This window comes from Scardinius erythrophthalmus (genome assembly GCF_964197995.2).
Source record: "Scardinius erythrophthalmus genome assembly, chromosome: 6".
Lineage (NCBI taxonomy): Eukaryota > Metazoa > Chordata > Actinopteri > Cypriniformes > Leuciscidae > Scardinius > Scardinius erythrophthalmus.
In genome coordinates, this window is record NC_138226.1 from 21,531,887 (window position 1) to 21,543,487 (window position 11,601).

The window sequence follows — 11,601 nt, forward strand, 5'->3', positions numbered from 1 at the left end:
AATCAATTTGTTCACTTCAGTACTATATAAAGGGCATGGTGATCATAGAAGGGCTCAAACCATTTACTCAGGTAATTATGGAGCAGTTAGTGCCAGTTTAGTAATGCACAAAACACCTTTAACCTGAGTGGACCCAGCTGAAGGTCATGTGCTTTAAACATGTCTCTGAATGTGCTGATATAAATCAGCTCAGATTTATAACATCGTGTATAAAAAGGTCTTTCATCAGTTTCTACTCTCATCTTAACTATAATTCAAAAATACAGATTTGTAATAGGGTTGCATGAACTTTTTATACTTACAAAATTGTGAATGCTGCATGCCATCGTGTGCCAAGGCTTGTTATAAATGTAGATATTTTTTTCTACGCTGGTTTGTAATATCACTGTATATTCTTGTGTACATAATTTTAGATAGGTTTTTAAATCACGCCTTTGGAGTACATTTGTAACACTTCTGTGGTATCTTGTGTTGTAATGTATTAAATTCAGAACGTTTACTGATGTTTTGTTTACTGTTAATACAAATAATATTCTAAAAATGAAGTTTGCTTCGGCTACGGACAGCATAATTCAACATGAAAATCAAATGAGTGAATGTTCTCTTCTAATGAGGCTTACTGGCTGTTCACACAAAATATATTTCTGGTTTGTTCCATTTTCCACTCAACCCTTACTGTTGATTTTCCACTCTTTCTACTTTCTAAATCTGGCACATTTTTCCCCCTGTTTAATTTCATGCCTATGGTCAACAACTTTACATTTATAACTGCTAACAGTGCTAAACTAGCCTATATCAGGATGATGCAGGTGTACGAACTGCAAACACCTAAAAAACAAATCCAAAATCCTTAAAAACAGGACAAAAAAAATCCTTAAAAACACATTTACTTAAAAGGAAATCAGGTTTTTAATGTTGTTTATATGTCTATGTGGTGTTTTTAATATGCTGGACAAAGTCATAAATTGACACCATTGCTGAATATTTTCTCCTTAAAAGAGATGGTCCTCAATGCAGAACATGAAATCCTAGACAGATATCTAGACAGATTTAGGTCTCATTTTATTGGGTCTTCAGATTTATGGTAGCAGAGAAGACGAAACACAACTCTCATTAAGCCCAATGCCAGAGGTCAAAGGTGAACACCTTTGGTCACTTCTTGTTTCACAAATGAACTACAGGTTAAAAATGAAGTTGGCTTTGCTCATAGTGGCATTTAATATCTGCTGTTGTGACAGTAGAAAAAATAAATCTACTTATAAGAGAAAATGTTTGTACAAAGTACAGCAGAGTAGCTGAAGGGTCTCAGATAAAGGAATAAAAAAATAAAAAAATAAATGGAATTTTGACAAACATTCAAATAAGTTTCCAAAGTCAAAAACAAAAGCTCCCTTCATCTTCTTGCTTTAGTAATCCAGTTTCTCGGCTCATTCCCTGCCGATACAAGTCAAATTTCCGCTCTAGAGCTGACTTTCCAGATGAGCAGGAACATGTTTTTAATGATCAAGAGCTGTTGCAGGCTGGGTTTCAGGTACCTGGTCTGGAGTCCAAAGAATGACCCTCATTGTTGGAGGGCATGGCAGCATATCCTGTTCAGTACGGCCATGCTGAGATTTTAATTACTCTGCCGTGGAGCTTTGGGATAGATTGAGCAGCAATGGAAACAAACGCAGCCCTTCTTTACTGTGGGAAAATGCCAAGTGTCTGCGTTCAGCATGACTGAGCCACACGTAAAATATATAGGTTTAATATTGCACAAGATAAATAGTTGTTTATAGTGATTTTTGTAGGATTTCTGCTCATCAACAGTTACAGATATTAAATGTATATGTCATCAGACTTTCATGTATTCACTTTTCTTTTCTTTTTTTACTGTGACTGAATAAATCATGTATACTGGACAAAATGTAACTGCTTTTTAAGTGTGTGAATATGCTCAGTTTCCAGGACAGGGTGGAGACAACAACAGATAGTGATGTAAGTGTGAAATCTGTCTTCAGAGGAAGATGGAGACAGTGCAATTCTCACAGGACAGACTGGAAGTCTGCTGGAGTGTGATGGGAAGACTTGAGGAAGGACTGGACTGAGAGAAGTGCACCATCACAGCTTCAGCGTTATGATGACTGAATTACACCATGACGGCAGATCCTGGGGGAATGAAGGCTCAGGATACACCAAAATATGAATGATGAATCCTAAAAATAGCGTCTGATGTTCTGAAATTTAAACAAAAACCTGAATTTGAACAGCAATGCAGGCAGTAAAAAGAATGAGCAGGACAAAAACAAAACAACAGATCTAAATATTACAGAATATTGAAATTATAATAACCGAATTATTTGCTTTTAAAAAAAGGTCAAATTGCATTAGCATATGAGCCATATGAGTTAAAAAGTTGATATGAAAAAAAAGTTGAAGTTGGTCTTATGTCTATATCTGCAGCTCTCACTCATTCTGTCTGAGTTTTCTAATTCAAGTCTAAACTCTAATCTGAGTCTAATTCAATGAAATTCCAGCAGAGAAACCCTAAAAGGATTACCAGTCAGAACACAGAGCTGAATGAACAAGCACACAGATCGCATTGTGTCCGGTATTACACCGGCTGCTGTTCGGTTCATGATCACCATGAGTCCAAATACACAGACTCTGAGCTTTTGCAGCAGTCAACAGAACTTGATCCTGGCAACACAAAAAGAAACATGGCATCACAACAGAAGTTAAAAACACAAATCTAAAGGGTTTCCTATTAGGTCAACTTGAATGACCACCAGAAATTCTGTTCTTAATTTAACTCTGTAAAATACCTTCAATTTTTTTTTTTGCCCAGTGCAGAGAAAAATCAGAAACAGAGAGCATGACGGTTTGGTTCTCCGCATGGCCTGGCCAATGTAAATCTTATTAGCTGCTCTCTGAAAAACAGGAAAGTGTCGGCAGATAACGAGTGGGAACGTTCCATTGTCAGAACAGACCTCTGACACCAGGTTTTCCTTTCTCTGCAGACCTGGCGTTGCCTGTCACTATACTAACAGGAGACAGAAGTGCACCCCAATCTCACATTGTTTTTCATTTATGCAGATAGTCAATTTCTTGTGTGTTTTCAGCTCTTGTGTCTGATTCTTTGCTTTGAATCAATTTGAATTGTCATTTGTCTCAATAAATGTTCAATATTTCTCCATACATATATAGGCCTAGGTATATATATATATATATTCTTAATCATTCCAGTTATTTGACATTCCTACATCCATCAATCTGACAACTATTATTATTATTATCTATTTATGTAATCACGAATGTATGTAGGCTGATTATTTACCAAAAATCCATGTTAACATTTCTTAAAAATCAATGATTTATCTTCCATATTTAACAGGAATTTTATCAAATAGCCAACACAGATCTCATTAAAAGTCATAAAAAAAAAACATTATTACAAAAATGTTCTTAGAGGATGGGTTTGTGAGGGTGGGGATTTGTTTGAATAATTCATTTCTCATGATCAACAAGATGGCTGTCTGACCTAGATATCTAACCCCGATTAAAAATGTATGATTCTGTCATTCTCATGTGATTTGAATTATTCCACCATTTCAAATGCTTTAGTCAAAATAAAATTTATAGATACATATTTCATATCCATGCCACAAAAACATAATTATTTGGGATAGGTTACACATTTAGGCTACATGACAAGTTTTTCCCATAGACAGTAGCCTATAAGAAGATTTTTCCTTTACAGACAACAACGTTGTCAAAACGATCTCCATTCACACGGATCCACGAAAACAATTAAAATGCTGTATTATGCATGCCAGGCCAGTAGTTGGCGATGTCACTTTGAAAAGAAACACCACGCGCCCATTGAGTACGTAATACACATGCGCTTGATGATAATTGTATTGTTTAAAAAAACTTGCACTTTGAAACCTTGGTCCCCCAAAACGCATATAAAAAAATCTGTTTTTAGATGAAAATATATTTAGTGTTGTGTAAACAGCCCCTTATTCTACCCTGCTTACAAAAAAAATCTAATAGGCCTACAAGTGTGCATATAGCTTATTAGGTTTTTTCACATGAAAATTCTTTATGACAAAGTTGTTACCTCAACAATTGACTGAAGACTATAGTTACATAAAGGTCATTTATAAATTTAGGCTAAACACTGTTTCTTTATGATAAAAGGACCAGATTACATTATAATCATATTGCTGATGAGTTATCCAGTAAACAGTTAGTGAACTTTCCAATGAACAAAGGGTAGGAACCAAGTTTTAGCAGGACAATTACATCTAATTGATAGTCATGTCAATCCATCAGACATGGGGTGATGATGACTGCTGTTCTTAAAATCACACATAGTCTGTCTTTGATCAGCCGCACACTTTGATTTCACCACACATCATGACAGATTTTTTTGTGTGTTAATTACCTTTAATGAAATCTTCAGATAATGGTTACAGAAGAAGCAAACCATAATGATTCAATGCACTCGCCATAAAATGATTTGCTTTTTAATTTTCTACAAAGGACTGAAAACGATGTAGGCTAAGCAAATGATATCTGATATAGTCTAATAATGCAAAATATTAAGATAAATAAAATAATAATAAAAACAGCTCCAAAGGTGAAGTAACATTTGCATTTTAATTATAGAATAAATGAAATCGTTACACTTAAATCTATGAGCATATGTGACCATGAAAGTATTTATATAATCCTTATGTTATCCACATGATTTAAACACAATTCACCGACACACGTGCTAATGGAGAGTGAAGAGCTATCTTAATAATGGTATTATGTCAGAGTTTAAAGAAGAATGATTATAGTCCATCTGTTGTGCTTTTGAATGAAACCGAATGACACTATTGAGACACTGAGCTTAGCAGCTGCTGGCTATGATCGCTTCAAGCAAATCAATTATCGATAGCCAACATCTACATTTCTACTTATATTTACACTGCACATACTCTACAGTTCAAAAGTTCGGGGTCATTGTGCTTTTTTCCCCAGGATGCACTCAATTGAACAAAAGTGACAGTAAAGCCATTTATAGTGTTACAAAGGATTTGCATCTTTGTCTCCTCAAAAATATTAAGCAGCACAACTGTTTTCAACATTGATAATTAGAAGAAATTTGTCTTAAACACCAAATTATCATATTAGAATGATTTCTGAAGGATCATGTGACATTGAAGACTGGAGTATGAGTAATGATGCTGAAAATTCAGCTTTGCATCACAAGAAAAAATTACATTTTAAATTTGAATGTCACAAATATCTTTGATTTTATAAATATTTTTGTCTCTCATCCAAAAATTATATATATATATATATATATATATATATATATATATATATATATATATATATATATATATATTGTCATTACATTACTTTTTTTAGTATTTTAATGTTTGCAAATTAATTTTCAACGTTTTGGGCTCTGCTTAAATATTAAGCTCAAAATATTAATTGTTCATGCCTGATAATGATTTGCTGTTACGCAAAAAGTTGAGCAATTTATCCATAATATACATTAATAAGTTAATAACTTGACCTCTGTACGCACAGTTGTTTTTAACTGAATACAGTCATTTAATGGTTTTGCAGAGTGTTTAGAGTCTAAACTAAGCCATTTATGAAAACCACCTGATATTTAAGAACCAATAATTCATCATATACAAATGTATGAACATTGGTCAAATAAGTCATTCCTGACAACAGTCAGTCATTCCAATTATCAGTCTAACTGTAGTTATATTAACTTATAAAAAAATAAAATAACACAAATATATGCCAACATTATAGCCAGTGATACTCCTTATTTATTATTATTTATTGTGCCTTTGACTAAAGCTTACAATACTGAATTAAACGGATTACTGCTCTTGATCACTACCCAAACCTTTTATGTATAATTTATGACACAAAATTAACCACCATCAACAAATGTACAATTACCAAATGCAGATTCAGATTGAGCAATGGTGAAGAAACAATTTCAGCTCTACAACTGTTACATTTCAGTTCCTTTAAGGTCTGTATTACAAGAAAGGCAGCATAGAGAGAGAGAGAGAGAGAGAGAGAGAGAGAGAGAGAGAGAGAGAGAGAGAGAGAGAGAGAGAGAGAGAGAGAGAGAGAGAGAGAGAGAGAGAGAGAGAGAGAGAGAGAGAGAGAGAGAGAGAGAGAGAGAGAGAGAGAGAGAGAGAGAGAGAGAGAGAGAGAGAGAGATGTTAGACATTTGACACAGAACTTCCCTCTGTAACACAAATATCCAAAATAAAGATTACACCAAAACTGCTCTTTGTTCTACAAAAATAAATACACATTTCCAGCAGCAGTCATTGGGAAACTTCATTAAGTGCTTTAAGGATGTAAGTGTGTTTTTGATATTGATAGTGTTCACATGGCGATACACACAGCATCTTTAACTAATTAACTTTCGTCTCCTTGTAGCTTCTTCATGATCTGGCTGTTGGGTGGCGCTGTGGTGAAAAGTGTGCCCACAAAAGCGTGCGTCCCCCACAATCCGTGCCGAATCACTTTACAACAGCCCAGGTCTTCAATCTGAAAACCTAAATGCCGATACCTTTCATCTGTTTCAAAGAGCGAGTTGTTTGTGTACGGTCCAAAGAACTGAGGACAGAGAAGATTAAGAAAATTTAAGCAGCAGCTTGTGGATTGTATCAAAAGTTCTGTACACGTTTATATGACTTACTGCAAGTCCAGATGACGGGTCTATGAAATCGGCCCAGAATCCTTCTGTTCGGAGAGCATTACATATCTCCGTGGCACCTGCAATAAACTGCACAGAACACAATTATCAACATTGATTCAACTCTAATGAATTGCTTTAACCATGGAGCTTCCATTCAGTTTAGCTTACATGGTTTTGGCACACGTTCAGTTATAAATCTTTCCTTTGAATAAAGCTGCTCATAAACAATCAATGGCATGAAAATAATACAGTCCCTGCAGCATTCCTACAGCATGGCCCCACAGTGATGTGAACCAGACAATAACAGTAAATAACACAGCCTGCCAAAGCTCTCACTCGCATTCACACATGTTCTGAAGAACTTTTTTGTACTAAAGCCAAATAACTTTGCTCAAGGACAATACAAAGTCACAGAGAGCAGCTAAAATATGATAACTGAATCATGAGCAACTCTTGATACGAAGTGACAGCATCTTAAATTAGGCATTGTGTGTGTACAGTAATAATATAATATTCAATATTATATATAATGTAAATATTATACAATTAATATATAATATAATAAACAAATATATATCATATACTAATTTACAGTTAATATATATTATTATAATATATGTAACTTCAATTATATGACAAAATATCTATCTGTAGTATAGATTTATCTATAGATAGACAGATAAATAGGTAGACTATCTATCTATCTATCTATCTATCTATCTATCTATCTATCTATCTATCTATCTATCTATCTATCTATCTATCTATCTATCTATCGCAATGTTGAGTGCTTGATATCTCTGGCATATCTCTTTAGGATGTTGAAATATGCATCTTGTTAATTGCAAATAACATGATTTATGCACTTATATATATGTTAATCATATCAAGCAACTAGATCAACTCACTTTAGCCAGCAGCTCTTCTCTTTCTTTGTCCACTTGCTCAGTCCAGGCCGTCATGTCGTTCTGTGTCCTCTGAGTCACAGTGACCACTATCAAGCCAGTTGACGGCGCCTCAGGGAACATGGACTCAAAATCTGAATTATATAATAAATAGGGTACACGCATGTAAATAAACATCACACGAAAGTGACACTACAGTACTAAGTAATTAATATATGTACAGTAATTACATACAAAACACAGTTACATTTTGAGATTTAGAACAACCACAAAATTCAGTGCCTAAAATACATATGGAAATGCTACCCTCTTGTGGTCATATTTTACACTTGTACCATTTAAACCGAGACCACCCCTACTGCCAACAACCTCATCAGAAAGTCACAGTGCAATATAACAAGTCCATGCTAAATCTGATGAATTCAAATACTCAAAAACAGAAGCATACTGACCTTTCTTTAACAATTCAGGGCAAGACTGAATGGCACACTCCACACTGGAATTATCAAAAAAGTGCTCTGCTTTATCTACGTTCTGTGCTGAAGAAGTCTGGTCAATTTCCTAAAAAACAAAACAAATACATGTAGCCTATATGTACATATATATATATATATATATATACACAGCATTGTATTCTGTCTCTCTCTGTATATATAAAAGTTTGAAAAGTTAGGTGAACTTTTGGTGATTTTTAAAGAAAATAATACTTTTATTCAGCAAAGATGCATCAAATTGATCGAAAGTGACAGTAAAGACTTTTATATTACAAACAAAATCAATTATATTTCAAATAAATGCTGTTCTTTTGAACTTTCTATTCATCAAAGAAACCTAAAAAAAAAAAAGTACGGTTTCCTAAAAAATATTGAGCAGCACAACTATTGTTTCTTGAGCATCAAATCATCATATTATAATGATTTCTGAAGGATCGTGTAACACTGAAGACTGGAGTAATGATGCTGAAAATTCAGCTTTCAATCACAGGAATAAATTTCATTTCAGAATATATTAAAAAATAATATAGTTATTTTAAATTGTAGTAAGATTTCACAATTTACAGTATTTTGATCAAATCCATGCATCCTTGGTGAGCAGGAAAGACTTTCAAAAACATTTAAAAAAATCTCACCAAACCCAAACTTTTGAACGATATAAAACCTAACATTATTTTACATTATATTAAAATTATGAGGTAACATTTAGATAACCCTTATTATAAGCAATAGCAAAATAATAACTTTATTAATGATAGTGAAGTCTTTTGATTTTCAAATTCATGATCTTTAACCATTAATGCATTAAAGATTAACTTCACAACCATTAATAATGTTATTTTTACTAGTTATTTGTTTATTCTGTCATTCCAAATACAGATCTTTTTTTCTGAAAGCATCATACATGTAGCTCATTGATGAAATGGGCCAGGATGAAGTTGTGCCTCTCGCTGCTGGACTGAGCAGTGAGCAAGTCCGGCATCACACTGTGGATCGGTGTGCTCCTCTGCTCCGCGGGACCCTCCAAATGACAGTCAAAGCCCACGTTACCCGGCAACTGGAAGCGCTTATCCTGAGGCCCAAACGGGCCCATGTTTTCATCCGGCCACACTGTCCTGGGTGCTATTCACAGGAAATAACCAACACAAACCATTAGAAAACACCCTTTAAAAGTTATATTACATCAAACTAATGATACAACAGCAAATGTTGTTATTAATCTGTATGTTAAGTCTACCTGAAAAGGCAATTGCTAAATTCTGTTTTATTGGAGGACAACTGTTTTTTAAATATTCTAGAGAGGAATACACTCATTTACCAATGTTAGGGGTTGTGTTTTTCAAGTGTGGCTCATCTGAGCCGGACGCCCCAGAGAAAGTTCTGGCTCCAACAACACGATGAACTAGAACGTGAAGCCCTGGCAGGTACGTCACCAGCCGAGCTCTGCTGCAGAGCACCTGAGAAAACACAGCAAGCAGTTATATAGCGCTTATAAACATCTCTACCATAGGAGAACAATGACAAACATGTAGTCATGATGTTAGATTTTGTTGTGTTTACTTGGATCCACCTTGCAAAGACTAGGGTTTACAGTAGTACACTTACACTGGTCATCCTGTTGGGCTTCTCTTGTTTACAGTTCACCTGTGGGTGGGGGAGAATAATATAGTCACATAACAATACTTATTAAAATAAAACACACACACACACACACACACACAACAAATGTAGCTCTTCATTAGGTAACTGACAAAACAATAATTATTTTGAGCTGGATAAACCATGGATGAGAGCCTCATAATTTACAGAAGATCTGTACAGCCCAGTAAAGAAACGGATCATTTTGTTAAAATCACCCTGAGTTGCAATATTTCCTCTTATAACTAAGAACTAAACAATACTAATCTGCAATATGTAATAAACCAGCTGCTGTCTGTTGTGCAACTTACAGAGAGGTCATAAAGGAGCAATAAATAATACAACGTAACGTTACCACTATAAAAACTAACATTTTCGGCCTTCAACCAATTCTCACAAATGTAACAGATGAACTAAAAGTAAACAGTTAATGACACATTTGTTATTTACTCATGTCTCATTAGCCAATTGGCTAAACTTTGTTGAAAAGTTACATTTAATAACAATCACTCCAATAAAAATGAAACATGTCCTGTATTCTGTATTATTTGGTACTCTATTTGTAGATTCGCAATAATAATATTCAAATTAAGCAAATTTATATGTTCTTACCTGAATTGTGTATGATGTATGTTAGCTGTTAGCAAGCTAACAGCTACTCTGGTTTAACCTTATGATTACGTAACAACGGAAGCGTGTGAAGGACAAACACGAGAGCGTCCCTGAAATTTCTTACAGCTCCACTAGATGACGTCCGCAGAACATAATAGAAAATGTTTCTCTTGCTCGTTCTTGAGACTCAGACTTGGGTTCTATTCAAGCATATAACAGACATTTTTAACTACTGTATTAAGCCTAGTTCACACTCTCCAACAATATGCTAATTAATAAAAAATAAAACTATGCCTACATAATTTAATAATTTTGCTCTTGGGTTGCTTTATAATAGAATGAAACCGGAAAAGCTTGTAGCCAGACTTGTTTCCATTGACATTGTTGACTCACAAACATGTCTGGCAGGATAAAAGCACACAACAAAAACACAGGAAAGATGGCTTAGAAGAATAATTTGTTGGGGGTCGAAATTCGGCACAACACCGGCAATGTTACTAGGTCCCCATCCGGCATCGATCCCGGGATTGGGACGTGTTAAAGGTCGTGTTCAGTTCAACCACATGCGGTTTCATGTCATCTATAGGCTAGGCTACATTACACACCCCATCGCCAAATCATAGAAAAATTCAGTTAAGACAGTTGTATTCATCTTAACAATACACAACAAATCAATAGGCCTATACAGAAAAACTGTAGGCTACAGTTTTCAAAACTGAACAGGTGATGTTGTGTAATATTCAGTTTCTGTAAGAAACTGTTCCAGCGGGTGGAGTTTACTGGTAGGCTACTGAATATTACATGGAACAGATTTTCACTGGAACTGAATAGGCTATTACATCCAAATATTGTTATGTAGCCTAATCAATCAGCATATTGTTGTGTAACTTCACCTATTGGAACAGTATTTCAGAATTTTTCACAGGAACTGAATATTACAAAAAACTATTGCGAAAGAACGATTTACAAAACAACGATTGCGAAAGCGTGCACTATGAATTTGTTCACTGTTACCGTTGTAGCCTACGTAGTTTTTTTTTTTTCTGTAGGCTATAGTTCTATTTTGTTAATAAATTTTGCATTCTATTTTGGCTTTCTCGGGTGTCCCTGTTTTTGTTGTAACTTTTGAGCCACGGAGCGAAACGGGTATAGGCCCTATGGATTGAAAAACCAAAGCAACTGTAGGCCTACGGTTTACAAATCTGAGCACAGCTGAGACCTTTTCTCTGGT

The 11,601-nt window shown here is 34.8% G+C and overlaps 1 protein-coding gene across 1 annotated transcript; it reads right to left on the bottom strand.

Annotated features, from left to right (window-relative positions):
• Window positions 1-5,582: 5,582 nt before the first annotated feature.
• Window positions 5,583-10,557, bottom strand: mmadhcb (metabolism of cobalamin associated Db). The gene is made up of 8 exons (XM_081368137.1): window positions 10,371-10,557; window positions 9,726-9,764; window positions 9,439-9,577; window positions 9,025-9,242; window positions 8,079-8,187; window positions 7,630-7,760; window positions 6,722-6,808; window positions 5,583-6,639 (listed from the first exon to the last, which is right to left on the bottom strand). Exons 2-8 carry the CDS (start codon window positions 9,732-9,734, stop codon window positions 6,439-6,441), a joined length of 894 nt encoding a protein of 297 aa, XP_081224263.1. The 5' UTR covers window positions 9,735-9,764; window positions 10,371-10,557; the 3' UTR covers window positions 5,583-6,438.
• Between the last annotated feature and the right edge of the window lie 1,044 nt (window positions 10,558-11,601).